Source organism: Falco naumanni, chromosome 5 (assembly GCF_017639655.2).
Source record: "Falco naumanni isolate bFalNau1 chromosome 5, bFalNau1.pat, whole genome shotgun sequence".
In the NCBI taxonomy this organism is placed as follows: Eukaryota; Metazoa; Chordata; class Aves; order Falconiformes; family Falconidae; genus Falco; species Falco naumanni.
This window is the reverse complement of record NC_054058.1, coordinates 46606086-46620619: the sequence shown is the minus strand read 5'-3', so window position 1 is coordinate 46620619 and position 14534 is coordinate 46606086. Positions and strand designations below refer to the sequence as shown.

At 39.4% G+C, this 14534-nt stretch overlaps 3 protein-coding genes across 11 annotated transcripts in view; 2 read left to right on the top strand and 1 right to left on the bottom strand.

Annotated features, from left to right (window-relative positions):
- APAF1 (apoptotic peptidase activating factor 1) overlaps positions 1 to 271 on the bottom strand; it is a 41270-nt gene extending 40999 nt beyond the window's left edge. For 4 of the 8 annotated variants that reach the window (XR_005827880.1, XR_005827881.1, XR_005827882.1 and 1 more), the window contains exon 1: positions 125 to 270. The gene's annotated coding sequence lies outside the window, so the exon portion shown is untranslated. Of the gene's footprint in view, positions 1 to 124 lie in introns of all 8 variants that reach the window. The other 4 variants (XM_040594058.1, XM_040594059.1, XM_040594051.1 and 1 more) reach the window with 2 other exon arrangements.
- Positions 272 to 364: 93 nt separating this feature from the next.
- Positions 365 to 7464, top strand: LOC121088266 (inhibitor of nuclear factor kappa-B kinase-interacting protein-like). 2 transcript variants are annotated; one of them, XM_040594072.1, is made up of 5 exons: positions 365 to 600; positions 1166 to 1370; positions 2236 to 2462; positions 4091 to 4208; positions 5079 to 7464. In XM_040594072.1, exons 3-5 carry the CDS (start codon positions 2269 to 2271, stop codon positions 5904 to 5906), a joined length of 1140 nt encoding a protein of 379 aa, XP_040450006.1. In that variant the 5' UTR covers positions 365 to 600; positions 1166 to 1370; positions 2236 to 2268; the 3' UTR covers positions 5907 to 7464. The 2 variants fall into 2 exon arrangements, with proteins under 2 accessions (XP_040450006.1, XP_040450005.1); XM_040594071.1 differs by lacking the exon at positions 1166 to 1370.
- LOC121088268 (inhibitor of nuclear factor kappa-B kinase-interacting protein-like) lies at positions 7450 to 14244 on the top strand. Its single transcript, XM_040594074.1, has 2 exons — positions 7450 to 7509; positions 8091 to 14244. The coding sequence occupies exon 2, from the start codon at positions 8112 to 8114 to the stop codon at positions 8793 to 8795; it is 684 nt and encodes a 227-aa protein (XP_040450008.1). The 5' UTR covers positions 7450 to 7509; positions 8091 to 8111; the 3' UTR covers positions 8796 to 14244.
- The last annotated feature ends 290 nt before the right edge of the window (positions 14245 to 14534 follow it).

Sequence of the window (14534 nt, the reverse complement as noted above, 5' to 3'; positions counted from 1 at the left end):
CGGCCCGGCCCCAGCCCGTTCCCCCCGAGGCAGGGAGCCAGGTCGCCACCGCCGGAGCCGCGGCCAAACCGCCCAGGCTGGGCCCTTCCCAGTCCGTCCCACCCGCCTCCCTCTCGCTGCTCACCCGGCGGGCAGCGCGGGGCCGTCGGGGGCCGTCGGGAGCCGCCGGCAACAACTTCTCGCCCGGCCCCGAGGAGGAGTCGCCACCCCGCACGGAGGAGGCAGCGCGCTGCCAGCGCTTCCTGCCTCGGGGCCCGGGGGTGGGAGCGGGCCCGCCCCGCCCCGCTGGCCTCGGCCCGCCCCGCCGGCCTCCCCGGCGGCAGGTCGGCCCCGGCCAGCCCCGCGCGGAACAAAGCCCGGCGTCCCCGCGCCGGCGCAGAGCCGCGGGCCCGGCAGTGCCGACCGCAGCCGCTCCACTGCCTCAGCGGGCGCGCGCCTGACGTGGCGCCTCGCGGGCGGAGGGAGCGGCCGCGGCAGCAGCGGGCGAGGGAGCAGCGCTGGCCCGGGCCGGAGGCGGGGCCCCGGGGCGGGCAGACGCGGCAGCGGCGGGGCAGGCTGGTCCTCCCCGCCTGGCAGCCGAGGCCGGAGGCAGCGCCGAGGGTAGGGAGGGCTCGCCGGCGGGGGTGCCCGGCTGCGAGGGAGGGAGAAGGGCGGCCGCGGGAGCGGTGGAAAGGGGAGTGGCGCCACGGCCGGCCGGGTGGTGCCCCGCAGGCCTGCGCCGAGGGTGGGCGAGGGGCTCCTGGGCAGGGGGGTTCCTAGGAGCCCCGAGGGCGCAGGGGACGCGGCAGTGCCCTGGAGGGGAGGAGCAGACGGTCACTTTCGGTCCCCCGGGCCGAGCGCGGACAGGGCTGAGGCGGCGGCCGCGGTGAGGGAGTCCGGCAGGGTATGGGGGGGCTGCGGTGAGGGGGTCCGGCAGGTTATGGGGGGGCTGCGGTGAGGGGGTCCGGCAGGGTATGGGAGGGCTGCGGTGAGGGGGTCCGGCAGGGTATGGGGGGGCTGCGGTGAGGGGGTCCGGCAGGGTATGGGGGGGCTGCGGTGAGGGGGTCCGGCGGGGGGGGGGGCTGCTCTCCGAAGCTGCCCTGTTCAAGTCGAGTTGCTGTTCCTCTATTAAACGCTTTCCCTGACTACTATTCATCTCGCTCTCTTGTTTTATAATTTTAACTAGACGATACGTACTCTGCCTCCCAAAGGTGTTTTAAGTTACAAAATACCATTTTTGCTAATTTTAAAATTTTTTTGGAGAACAAGAATTGGTTTTTTATCCTACGTACTTCAACCTCGGAGTGTGCTTTCTGGTACTGTGACTTCCAGACAGCACTAAGCTTCGTGTTTCTCTGACAAACTAGGTTTTAAATAATGTAGGTGACTGTGTAAGTATCTCTAATACTTAAATACTTAGACATTTGACTACGTGGCAACACTGCCGAAAGAAGTAGAGGATTTTTGTCTCAAATAGTGCTAAACCAAATCCACCAGGGATCCAGCCTATTTTGAGCAATATGGTGGAAAGATTTTAGGCTTGAAAATACCACTCTTACTTCCACTTGGATGGTTAGAGTATAAGCTTTTGTACTGTTCAGAACTGGGGATTCATATTGCCTGAATCTATTTGGACCTTGGTTTTAGTAAAGAGGAAATTACACCTTTATCTAGATGCATTATTTCATTATTCTTAGTATTTTTTCTGGTAATGGCTTTGTGTTAACTGATGTCTATGGCTTTACAGATTACATGAAATCATTGCAACAGAACTGTTTCTAAATTAAAGCTTGATTTGCAGTTCCATTTTTAAAAAATGAAAAAATTAATTTTCTTCTTTAATGTGGAGTAATTAAAAAAAAAAAACAGAATAGTGAAATTGCTGATGAAATTGTGACAGTAATCAGCTATAAAAAGAAATACCATGCTTTTAGTCCCTGTGATTTCAAATATATTTTCAAAATGGCTTATTGTACAACCAATGAAGGATTTCTGGAAAGGTGAAATTAGCTAAAGTTTGAAGTGTCGGTTCAGTTTGAGACAATATGAAAGCAGTGCTCTATAGTACAGAAAAAAATTCACAAAGTCTTATGAAAGTATTATACTTTACAAAAGTTCACGTAACTGGAAAACTACATAGTAAACACTGAAGGAAACATTTTTGGGGGTGTATTTATGTAGCAAAATGGGCAAAAGATTATATTTGATGATGTTTGTAAGTAAGCAGTCCTTTTTTGGTCTTGTTTTTTTTCCTAGCATACTCTTGCTTCTGCTTTTTAAAAACACAAAATGTCTGAAGTTAAGCAAAGGAAAAAAGGTGTTTCTTTGTCCAAGACCAATGAAGGTTCACAGAAGGCTGAGAAACACAGTAATTGTGGGAAGCTGGCAAGTCCCAGGACCAGCAATAATCGGAGCTCCTTTTGGATGGACTCGCGGACAAGCTTAAGCATAATTTCTCTTGCTGTTTGCCTGATGCTGACCTGGTAGGTAACCCTCTAAAGTGCACTTTAATTATTTTTTTAAATATTCTATACTGTATTCAATCACTGGCAATATGATTAGTTACATTTGAATACAGTGGGTTAAGTGACTATAGAAAACTGTTAAAGCTAGGAGGATCAAGAAAAGAATAGCAGTATTCACAAGTGTGGAAACATGGGTATACAGTGAGGGATTACAGAAGCTCGATCTGTTCTGTTATGTTGAAAGTTTAAAAGGTGCCTTGCTCATGAATTGTAAATACCTGCTTTGGAGACTACATCTAACTGTGAAGAGCAACTTAATCTGACAATAAAGGATAACAAGGCTTCTTTGGCAGGTAATAAATAATTCAACAGTGGCAGTGAAGCTTTTCTGTAAATAATTTGCTCAGCAGTGTGGTAAATTGTTCATCAGGTGGAGTCTTCAAGTAAAGGTCAGATACCTTTGTGAAAGATGTTTTACAGTATCTTAGCAGCATCAGGACCTTAATTCCTTCAGAAACTGAGCTTCATGCAGAAACGATACGATGAAATTCTCAGAGCTCTAGTGCAAGAAATTGGTCCAGATAATTACACTCTAGAGATCTATCTGAAAACAAAGGTAGAGTTTGTTCTTATTTTTACATCACCTAGATTTCACTATCTAAGTCTTTGAGAAGCAGAACAACATAATAGAACAAAATCATTAGCAATGCTTCTGCACTCTGTTTTATGTATATCTGTTTTGCATTTATCTCTAGCAAGCATTTCAGTTTTTATTGCCTAACTTAGTCTGTATAGAATATTGTAGATCTTCTGAAACTTCTAATTGCTATTCAATATACTAATAAATGTCAATTTAAGAAAGCACAAGTATTTTAAACTCTGTTGTTCTCAATAAAATTGTTCTTACTGAGAGGACCCCTGCACAGCCTACGATAAACCTTGTTTTGGGATTAATAAACATCCAGCAAAATTCAAGCGGTTTTGCTTGGTTGTGTCATTTCCTTTTTAACTGGACAAAGTGCTTACAGTTCAGAAACCTCCCAGGTTCATAGTAAATGAATCTAGAATGTATGTAAAGTACAGGACTGAGACCTCTACTGTCTGTTAAAGCTAGCATTGTTGTAATAGTAACTACGCAAACTTTGCCACAATTCACCAAAGGTTTCTGGATGGTTACAATTAAACAACATCAGAGATAACCAGCCTTTCTAAATCCAAAGGCTTTTATGCATGATTTTGTGATGCTTTGCAAGAAAGTCCAAATTATTTTGGGGTTTTTTTTCCCCACCAGTTAAATAATACTTTATCAATAAAATATATTGTGAGGCAGTGCATTATAAGCGTGTAATGGCCTCCCCATATCAGCAGTCTTATCAGATATTTTTCCTTTTTGAGTGGTGTACAATGTAAAAAAGAAGTACATCTATGGACATTTCCTTATTTTTCTGCCTCTGTTGGAACGTAACTCAAGTATGAAGACAAATCAACTTCATTAAATCCCAACATTTTTCCCCCTCATACTGATCTAACAAATCCTGTGAACATAAATTCCTGCAGTAACAGATTGATGTGAATCAGGTCCTAGAACCCTTAATATATGCTGATTATGTAGTTACATTTACTATTTATTTACTTGCAATTTGCAGGTTCCTATTTCAGCAGTCAGGTCAATTTGCTGATATGGAAAAAAAGTACAAGTTCTTACAGCAAGAAGCTGTAAAATTCCTGGATGTGGAAAACAAAGTTAACTTAATTTCTGAAAAGGTAATTATTAATATCTTAATTGGATAGTCTCTGGTGAACATTTGCTGCTGTTTTACTTTGTTGTCATTTAGTTAAATTGAACTGATTTTTAAAATAAGTTTTCATAATGTGTTCTACTTGTGTGTGAATAGGCCTTCGGTGAATATTTCATATCAATCCATACCATTCTTCAAGTATGTGAATATAGTGGTTCTATCTGTGTTATTTTTAGATGCTAAACTATTTCCAAAAGCTTATTTTATGTACATACTTCATTTTGCCAGTACAGTTCTGTGTCTAATTCTAATATACATTGATTTGAGGAAAATTTACAGGCGTTTTTACATAGTAGAACTGTTCAAATAATATGAAGACATAAGGAAGTAATAGTAATATTTATTCATTGCTATTTTATTCTTAACTGTGTGACATTATCAAGTAAAAAACTTGGGCCTGGCTGCCGAATTGTCCCTTATATCTTACAGATAATGATGAGAGAATAGCATGGCTTATGCCAGTGATGTTGGAGCACTTATCTCAATGATATCATTTATACATCATTTAATTTGGGTATTTATATACTGCACTTCAGATTGCAAGATGTTGCATAGGATTTACATAGTGTGATATATTAAAAAACCAAACAAAACCACCATGAAAAATAAGGAGTTGACAGCAAATAAAATAGCATGTATTCTATAGAAATTCAACAACAAACATACCTTTTTCCATGACACTTTCATGCTAGGTTTATCAACAGTATCTTAAACTCCTATAGGAGCTTTGTAACAAGTAAAGTGATTTCTAAGGGACTTTAATGTCTGGTAAATAAATGCAAATGGTTTTGTTTCGTTAAGTAGACATGGACATTGTTTTGTGTTATAAATGCAGCTTGAGTCTTCTGAAAGTATCCTACAAGAAGCTGCCTCATCCATCTTTGTGATGACTGAGTTTGAGCAGGAAGTGTCTTCTCTTCATAACATCATAAATGACATTCAGAACAATGAACAGACTCTCTCTATAAAGATGCAGAACATTAATGAGAAGTTAAAAAATGTTACAAATTCCTGGAGAAGAAACTTGGATGAAATGAACACAAACACTAGCGATTTAAAATCTGAAGCAAAGTTCATACATACAGAAGTTACTTCCCAAATTAATGAAGTTGACCAAAGAGTTAAATCCCTTTCAGAAAGAGTAAGAGATTTGGAAGACAGTACAGCCAGAAATATTAAAACACTAAAAAGGCAAGAAGATGATGAATTCTCTAGAGTTGAACAAAAGTTGGACTTGCATGCAAAGGCAGTTGAAAAGCTAGAAGAAGAACAGACTAGTCTGGTAGCCAAGGACACAGACCTGAATCACAAACTTGCAAACTATGAACCTAAAGTTGAGGAGTGCAAGACCCATTTGCCAACAATTGAAAATGCTATTCACTCTATTCTTAGATTATCAAGTGAATTGCTAAGTAAGGAGAAAAAGATAGAGGACTTGGCAACACAGCTATATACTGTGGAAAATAATATGCTGAAAACTATTTCTGATACAATGGTGATGCAAAAGGTTCTTGAAGGCATACAGTACAATAGCAGCATAATGAAAATGCAAAATGAAATAGTGGTTTTAGACAAAGCAGTGCGTGACATAAAAGTATCTTCAAAATCAAAAACAAATTTAGAAAGCTGTAACTTAGGAAATGACCAGAACGGGGATAAGTGAATTTGGATGTAGAAATTGTTCTACATCTCTTTCTACATGCTCTTTCATTGTTGAAAGAGCACTTTTATTATAAATAATGTGACTCTAACACATGTGAAGGATGCCTGAAATGCTGTCATTAATTTATTTGAACAGGCATTGGATCAGACTGAAAGGCAGACTTAAAATAAAGAGGCTAGAGAGCAAGAAATACTGCATTGAAGGAGGAGTTATTTTCTTAAATCTAGGATTATTTTCAGCTTATTTATTAAGTTCATTTTTATTAAAAAGGAATTTGAAGCGAAGTATTTAGATTTAAGGGGGGGAAAAGTCAAAACTGGAGACATCAGATTACAATTTATATTTAATTTTCACTACTTAGTTTTTCATATTGTTACTTAGTGTATTATATTCCATGGACTTGTAGCTCAGTGAAGAATTCAGTTTGTATTGCTAGGTAGATGTAGATTTGCCTTGCTTTTAATGCATTATATACCATAATGTTTTTGTGCTTATGGTACACACATGGCTCAAGGTCAAGAGTTGTTACTGGGATTTATGTATTTTATTATGTGCAGGAAAGCACCAAGTACATTTCTAACATCTGAAGCTTAGGTACAACAGCGTTACAGAGAACACTAGTGAAGTACCCCTTACCAAGAACCTTGTCTTGTACTGGTATTTATAAGCAGGGGATTACATAGCAGCTGGTATTACCTTTTACTTCTTTGACCCCATGCAAATAGCCTGCTTAGACCTTATTTCTGGCTTTTTCAAACTTCTTAAAATCACTGGCATAGTTCTTGTTCTGCCATTGAATGCGTCAGACTACATATAGCCTGATGTTCTTATTAACAGATATTCTTGTTAGATTCTTCTTCCATCACATAATTTGCAAGTTCAGCATGATCAGTCACTGTATTAGTTTGGGGATATTTTTCTTTTTTTTGTGGCTTTGCTTGTTTTGGTGCTGTTAGAAACAATTTTAACCTTTTCTTCTATAGAGTGTTCTCTGTTAGGCATTACATGACAGGTATGGTATTGCTTTGCATTTCAAAGGGGGGGGGGGGGGGGGAGGAACCAAACCCAGAACTTAACAGTGTCACTGACATTGTTTCCCAAAGCTGGGTGAACCAAGAGCTGCAAAAGCAAGTTAATGAAAGCCACGGAGTTATCTGCTTGGGGCAGGGACTATCTAATTCACCCATAGAACTAAATAGATACCCCATAGGCCTGATAGCTGTTCATTGAAACTGGATATCAGGACCACCATAAAGTTGTGTCAACAGACTTATGTCTTGTTAATTTCCTATTTCTGAAGTTAATAAAGGAGATTGCTTAGTAGACACTATGAACACACAACACTTAAAACTTAAGCCTGATAAAGTTAATTTATTCTGGGTTTGTATATTCATTTATCTTGAACTCTCGTGAAATCTTCATGAAACGGTCCATTCAAGAGACTATTACATTTCTCAGTGTTATAAAGTCTACCAGTTTCATATATTTATTACTTCTGTATAGATTTGTATGTTTACAGTCATATTCAATAAAAATATATTGTAGTGGGCTGCCCTGACCTGGTGCATGATCTAACTCAAAATAGACTGCTCTTCCAGAACGGGTATGGAATAAATAATTCAATGTTGCATTAAAAAATACTATTCTGTATGGAAATTTTTTTAAAATACTTTCCACAAGTGTATTTCAGTGTGTTTCCACTTTGTACATTTTTGGGGAAGGGTGGCTAAGTTACTAGTAGTATGCTCCCCAATTTCAAATCTTTCATCAACCTCAACCCTATTGAAAACTGAATATACGCTAGATTGAACAGGAAATGCTGATCCTTAGAGGGCATTAACTAAGAAACCAGCACAACTTTCTACAACCTAAATGTTGGTATTTTGTTCTTAAGCAGACAGTTCTGTGCTAGTGAGGACTGACCAACACCAATCAAAAAGTTAAAAATACTTGTGTCTTTGGTGAATTTTTTACTACTAGTGTCAAGAAAATGATTAGTATGAAACTAATTATAGCCTCAGAATATGTTTCAGCTTGCCTGTTTGGTGGATATTTTGGTCTCAAAGTTCTACACCGATGTATTTGGGACTGCAGAAGATAGTGTCACTCAGGTATTTTCCCTTCTTTTGATGCAAGTTGTTAAGCTAGAAATCTTGTCAAATATTTTTATTTGTATCCCTCTAGTGTGAAAAGACTTGGAACTTAATGGAACAGCTGGAAGATCTTCAAATAATTTCTCACATTAAACATCTGCAAGAAGATATTTATACAATGAAAACATGGTGTAGCAGCATAATTAAAAAACAAGAAGAACTGCAAAACAATTTAACAACCCTTTTTCGTGCAGTTTCAAGTGTTGAACAGAATGCAGCTTCTGTAGCAAAAAACATAACCTTGACAATTGTGACAGTAAAAACTGACATAAGGCGCATTTCAGGCCTGGTCTCAGAAATGACTGCACTGACAGATTCTTTGCAAACACTAGAAGATAAAGTAGAAAAAGGTGAAAAGGCAACAGTAAAAAATATAGGTGACCTGCTTACCAGTAGCATCGATCGAAGCACAAAACTACAAAACTTGGCATCCAGTAACGCAAGAAAAATCGAGCAAATTAAGACATCATTATCAGAGTTAAGGAGTGATTTCAACAAGCATTCAGATAGACTTTTGAATCTTGAAGGTGACAGAGCAAAAGTTCTAAAGACTGTTACATTTGCAAATGACTTAAAACCCAAGATGTACAAAATTAAAAAGGATTTTGTCACCTTGGAGCCATTAATAAATGACCTAACACTGAGAATAGGAAGATTAGTGGAGGATGTATTAAGACGGGAGAAGGAGATTGCTTTACTGAATGAGAAACTGGCCAATTTAACAAGTTCAAACTGAGATCAAAGATGTGAAAGATGAAATAACCAAGATTTCAGACATGAATTTATCACTGTGAAATGCCACTGCCTAAGGAATGGTAGTGTTTGAGGAGTATTAACTCCATCATATGCAGTACTGAACCAGACAATATGTAAAGGCTTCTTTTAGAAGCACACGAAAACTTAACGAGGTTTTTCCTCTTTTGAGAAGGACAGAAAAAGTCATACTGATTTCAAGGGACAAGCTACAAATGTGCGCAAAACCCATGTCTCTGTGCATGTATTTGTCTTTCTGAAGGATGACAGATGCTGTATTTAATAAATTGCTTTTTTGTACAATAAAACAATGTTAAAGCATAAAATGTTCTTACTTTTAGAGCTTGCTTTCATGAAGAAAGCAGGACCCAAGACTGACAGATCTTCAGCTTTCGTTTCCTGCACCAAAGGACTAAAATTGTTTCCAGATAGTTAAGCAAGGGTTAGTAAAACTGCAGTAGCAATTTAATATGTCTCAATATATTCACTCTATGATTTTTGTACACTATAGCACTTTCCTTTTTGTTGTTAAATAAGCAGTATTTAGAGGTAAATGCAGTGAAGCAAGCAGTGCCCAGAAACCTTGCTGATGCCTTGCAAAAAGTTTGTCACACATTTAGATGGAATAATTTTTATAAGGTTTTATGTGAAGTTTTGTAATTTTAAATCGTAATTAGCATGCACCAGTGTTATGTCTTTGAAACACAGAACTCTATATGGGGACAATGCTTTGAAAGACCTACTAAACCCTACTGATGGCTTTCTCCCAGTGTCACGGTATCTGTTCAGGAATCCTAACTGGTTTCTTAGTCTGTAGAATACTAGAGCGAGCAGCAGAATTAGCAAAGAGAAGCTACTTATGTCCAAAAAGGTTAGACTGATATGAGCCACTGGCAGTATTTCTGTGGCAAAAAGCAAGAGTTTAAGACATTTGGAAATGCAGCAGACTGAAGTAACAAAATAATGGGAATGAGTTTAGTAGAGGGAAAAGGGAGGAAAGTACATTAAAAAGGAATAAAAATCGCTATTAAAAATAATTAGAGATACAGCAATACAGAAAACCCCTATAAATGAAACTATATAAAGAAGTCTAAGAACACAGTAAAGCCTTTACAACTTCTCAGTTGTTGAGTTGGTCATACCTGAACATGCTGCAGCTACTAGACTCTTGATTGCATGGAAGATACAGCTATTCCTCTCCCTCACTATTCTCATCGTCATTCAGCGCTCTGCCTTTTGGCCTGCTTCAGGTTGCTGGTTTTCCATACCTTGCTCGCTTCATCGCCCCCAGTCAACCTCAAATGCTTTTGTTTCATCAGGTTTTCCTCTTTTTGGTATACGTCCATTCCTACCTCCCAATTTTCTTTTACCCTTTTCTAGTCCATCTGACAGACAGCAAGAATAAACCTGCCGAAAGACAAGTTTTCCTGGAAAGCATCCAGAGACACTACTTACCAGCCAGTGTCCCTTTGCTCTTTCACACTTAAGCAAGCCCTGAAAATAACCAAATTGCATTTGAAGGAGACAGAAAAATTAAAGAATATCCAGAACTATCAGCCATACTAAAGCATGTGTTGTGTATCATACCTGAGTGTATATATATGCACACACACGCCCACTTACATACCCCGTTAAGAGTTTGGGTGTTACATAATACATATATCTCATTTGTATATTAAACCTGATACTCACTAACTCACCAGTCCTGGGGTGTGGGGGTTTTTGTGTGCCACCTCATGTTAGCCCTGTGAAGGAGAGCACTTGGTGCAACAGACATGGTTACCCAAACACTGATACGGCGGTGTTAGAAACCTACCCTATGTCTCTCACTATGGCCCAGATGATGCAGTTAACAGCTTCCAGTGGATTAATTGCATCTCATGGGCTACAGTAATTTATTTTTTTTTCCACTTTTATGAATGAATCATTTGTGGTCGGTAGCCAGTAAAAAAAAAAATCTGGAGGCAGAACTGGAGAACCAGTAAAGCACTATCTACACAAGTGAATTGGAAAACATATTCCAACTGCACAGCCTTTCTGGATGGAAAGGGCACACACTCTCTTTGGAACAGGAGACAGAAAGTAAGCCAGGAAAAACAACTGTTGATTTCACTTTCAATCCCTAGATGAATAACCTCCAAATTTTAGAGCACATCTATCAGTGGAAACCGAGCACACAGTCCTGTTGATGGTCTCCATGAGAAGTTAAGCATGCAAAAAACATTACAGAACCATTAATTCCACTTTGGCTATAGATGTATGCAGACCACCCACCCTTCCTTCCCAGGAAGGGCAGGTCCAAAGCATTATGATCCTTTCAGAAATGTTGTTGCTACAAGCAAGAGAGAAAAGGTTTGTCACTGAGCTCCTTTACTTGAAAAAAATAATTAAAAAAAAAATATCTGTGCCTGAAGTTGTCCTCAGAAGTAAGGTGAGTGATCAGTAGTTCTCCCACAATCTGCACAGGTACTACAAATCTCCATTTGCCCCTCAAGCACACACCTCACTGCGCTAAAAAAAAAAAAAAAAAGTTTTAGAGTGGCTTTGTAATTACACTGGTCTAAGGACAGAGGCAAAGCTCTTTCTACAGCAGAAAAGATGCGGCACAGAGTGAGGTATTTGTCATAAATTTAAAGCAGACTACTAACCTCACCTCCTTGGTTTAGTACTGTGAAGAGTACCCGCTCAGTAAAACTACATTCCCTTACTTCATTACTTGGTTCATTTCTAGGTGCATTCAATCATACTCTCTACAATTTTATTAAGTGATTAAGAGATTCAGGTAATAATGAAAATTGCAGCTATGCTATTTAAAACATACAATCCCATGCAGCCCAACCTGTAGTGATAGTCAGGGTATCTTTGCTTTTAACTTAGTACACAGGTATAGAACTAGCCCATTATATTCTTGCCATGTACTATATTCTTGGGAAACAGATTCTTGGGGGAGGAATCAAAAAAAACCCAGCAGTAGCATTACATGATCAATGCTGAAAAATGAATGAGCAAAGTAATTCCAACACATTAAATCTACTTTTGGACACCAGAATATGAGCTCAACCAAGAGTCTTCTGGAGCAACATCCTTCTCCCACATCACTTGGAGTTACATAAAACATATTCTGTAACAAGGCCATGTAGCTACAAAGGTCAGCTATTCAAGGTACTCCATATTTGCTATAAAAAAAGCAGGATTTTTATTGTTTTCACTGTGAACTACATCATTTCTATGTAGAAATGTAAATGAATTACAACTATTTGTATTATTACAGCCCGCTTTAAAATGATATGCAACAAACATTTCAGCAAGTATCAGAACATTTGATCTGTAGTACAACCTGATACAAACACAGGGTGTGAATGGAGCTGTTATTTATTATATAGACAGTAGGCTTTAAACCAGAAAGCCGATCTCGGCTCCAGTTAATAGCATGAAAGGATGTTTCTCCTTCATAAAACAATATACACAAGCAGCATATACATAATCCATGTTTTACAAAGCACTTTGGGAGTTTAGTGACTTGTCTGGAGTTATCAGAGTTCAAAATGGAGTGCTCCTTTTCAATACAGGGCTTTCCTTCCAATGAAAGCACAAGTCCATCAAAAGCACCACTGCTCCCCTGCCCCATCTTCTCAACTTTCAGAAAACGTATACCACATATTACATTTAAAGCAGCTACCAATGCCAAAGTTGACCTTTTCTATGCAGTTTAATACAAAAGTTTTCCCACTGAAGCTTATTTGAAGTACCAGTGAGTGGCTCTTTAAGCAACAGCATTCTGTATGTTAACCTCATTTATCTCAATCATCCAAACAAGCCTATGGCTAGAAGCCTATGGCTGAACATCAATAAAGTCAGCAGCTGCAAGGCAATTCTCTTCCCCTCTTGGGTTTCCCACTGAAACACAACACTAGAAGTAGCGCTGAGGATATTTTCCCTTTCTCTGTTACAGAAGAAAAGGGGAACAGCTAGCTGCCCCTTGTATTCTTAGCTCAGATTTACCTGTGATAAAATTATCTGAGCATCTTTAAAAAGTTTCAGGTCTACCCTTGAGCAATGAGAACATGGATTTAAGATTCCCTTATTACTGCACATATTTAAAACTGCATGTAAGTGACCCAATTCTAGAGAAAAATTGTGCGATTTTGCTCCACATATAGAACGACACAAAACAGTCTTGATAAATTTAGTGACTACCTCACTGCATGAACCAAGTGTGTCTCACTTTTCTGACAGCCTTAAAATTTGACAAAGATGCTCCACTTTCCCAGGACTAGAAGGAACTTGAGATGTTTTCCAGCAAACAGAGTCTACCAAGTTAAAAGATGCTTTTAAAGAAACTATGATACTCAGTACACAAAAGCAGCACTTTTTTTTCCCCAACAAGCTGAACCACATACAAAAGTTAACTTCAAAAGCTGATTTAATGTCAATGGTCTTAATACAAGGTCAAGTCATAGTTAATGCTCCTCTGCAAGGAAACTCTTAGGAGCATTTAATGGTTTCTTAAGTAATTTCTAAGTTTCCCAGTCACAACAGGGCAACAAGATCTATGTACTTGTGTCACGAAATATGTTCAATTCAACACCAAAGTACTTGTATAGATGTTTTAGACTTAGAGAGTTTGACTTTGCTGTATAATGCAGTTAGATACCAACCACTCTTAAGAATTTGTTTACTGTCATGGTAACAGAACATAGAGCAGTTTTAGATTAGGTTTTACTCCGCATTTTGAAAGGCAGCAATCCAAAGTAAGGCTCAGTTTGGTTATTTAGCATAACCATCCAAAATGTTAAGTTGGAGGGTTTTCCCAGGGGTAAAGAAGCTCAATGCTATGTAAAATGGTAGCAGGAATATCAGACTCCAGTAAGATGCAGCAGTCAGTATATTTATGCTACTCCAATAGCATCTGCTTCAATTGCTCTTTTGACTCTGAAGGACACAAGTAAAGAGGAAGGAACAGTGCAACGTACGTGAATGCCAAGCAAAGTTCAGTATCAGCTCATGTGCTGAAAGGCAGCATACCCAAACACTTTTGCACAGAAGATGCTTAAGCTCCAGTTCTACTAAGATATCCATACTGGATACAGTGAACCCTTTATATATACTATTAGGCAGTTTCTGGATTTTTGTCAGAGCTGGTTCTTGAACAGGCAAAACACAGAAGGCAGCATGCTCATCTTTCTGAAAGACTGGGAAATAATAGATTAATTGCCTTAAAACATTGTGTGGGTATCTCCTCTTGCATGCCTCGGAGCCTGTATTTCTTCACACCAAGTAACATCCAAAAAAATTGGTATGACTTCTTGCACCACAGAAGTGAATGGTTCAGCCAAAACTTGGCATTAAACTAACTGGTGGGGGGGGAGGCACGTTCAGAACCAAACTACAGGAGTACCAGGAGTAGGGAAAAAGCTGGTAAGTTTGTCAAACTCAACACTATAAGGCAAGCCATTTTTATTTTACTGTAAAGCTGTAGTAAGCTTTTAGTGGTTGGCTATCTTTGAGAATTTTTATTAAGATCAGCGTTTCTTTTGTTAAGGTAGCAGCTACTGTTTAATGCCACAGTACAACCAAAACAACTGAGTTCTTTGGTGTGGCTCAAAGCCCACAGAAGCAGAAATTAGTCAAGTAAGTGTAAGATATGTTGGGATGCCCACCCCAAAGCAGAAACAGCTCTATTATGTGTAAAGTTCCTTTTACGTCTACAGAGAACACTGGT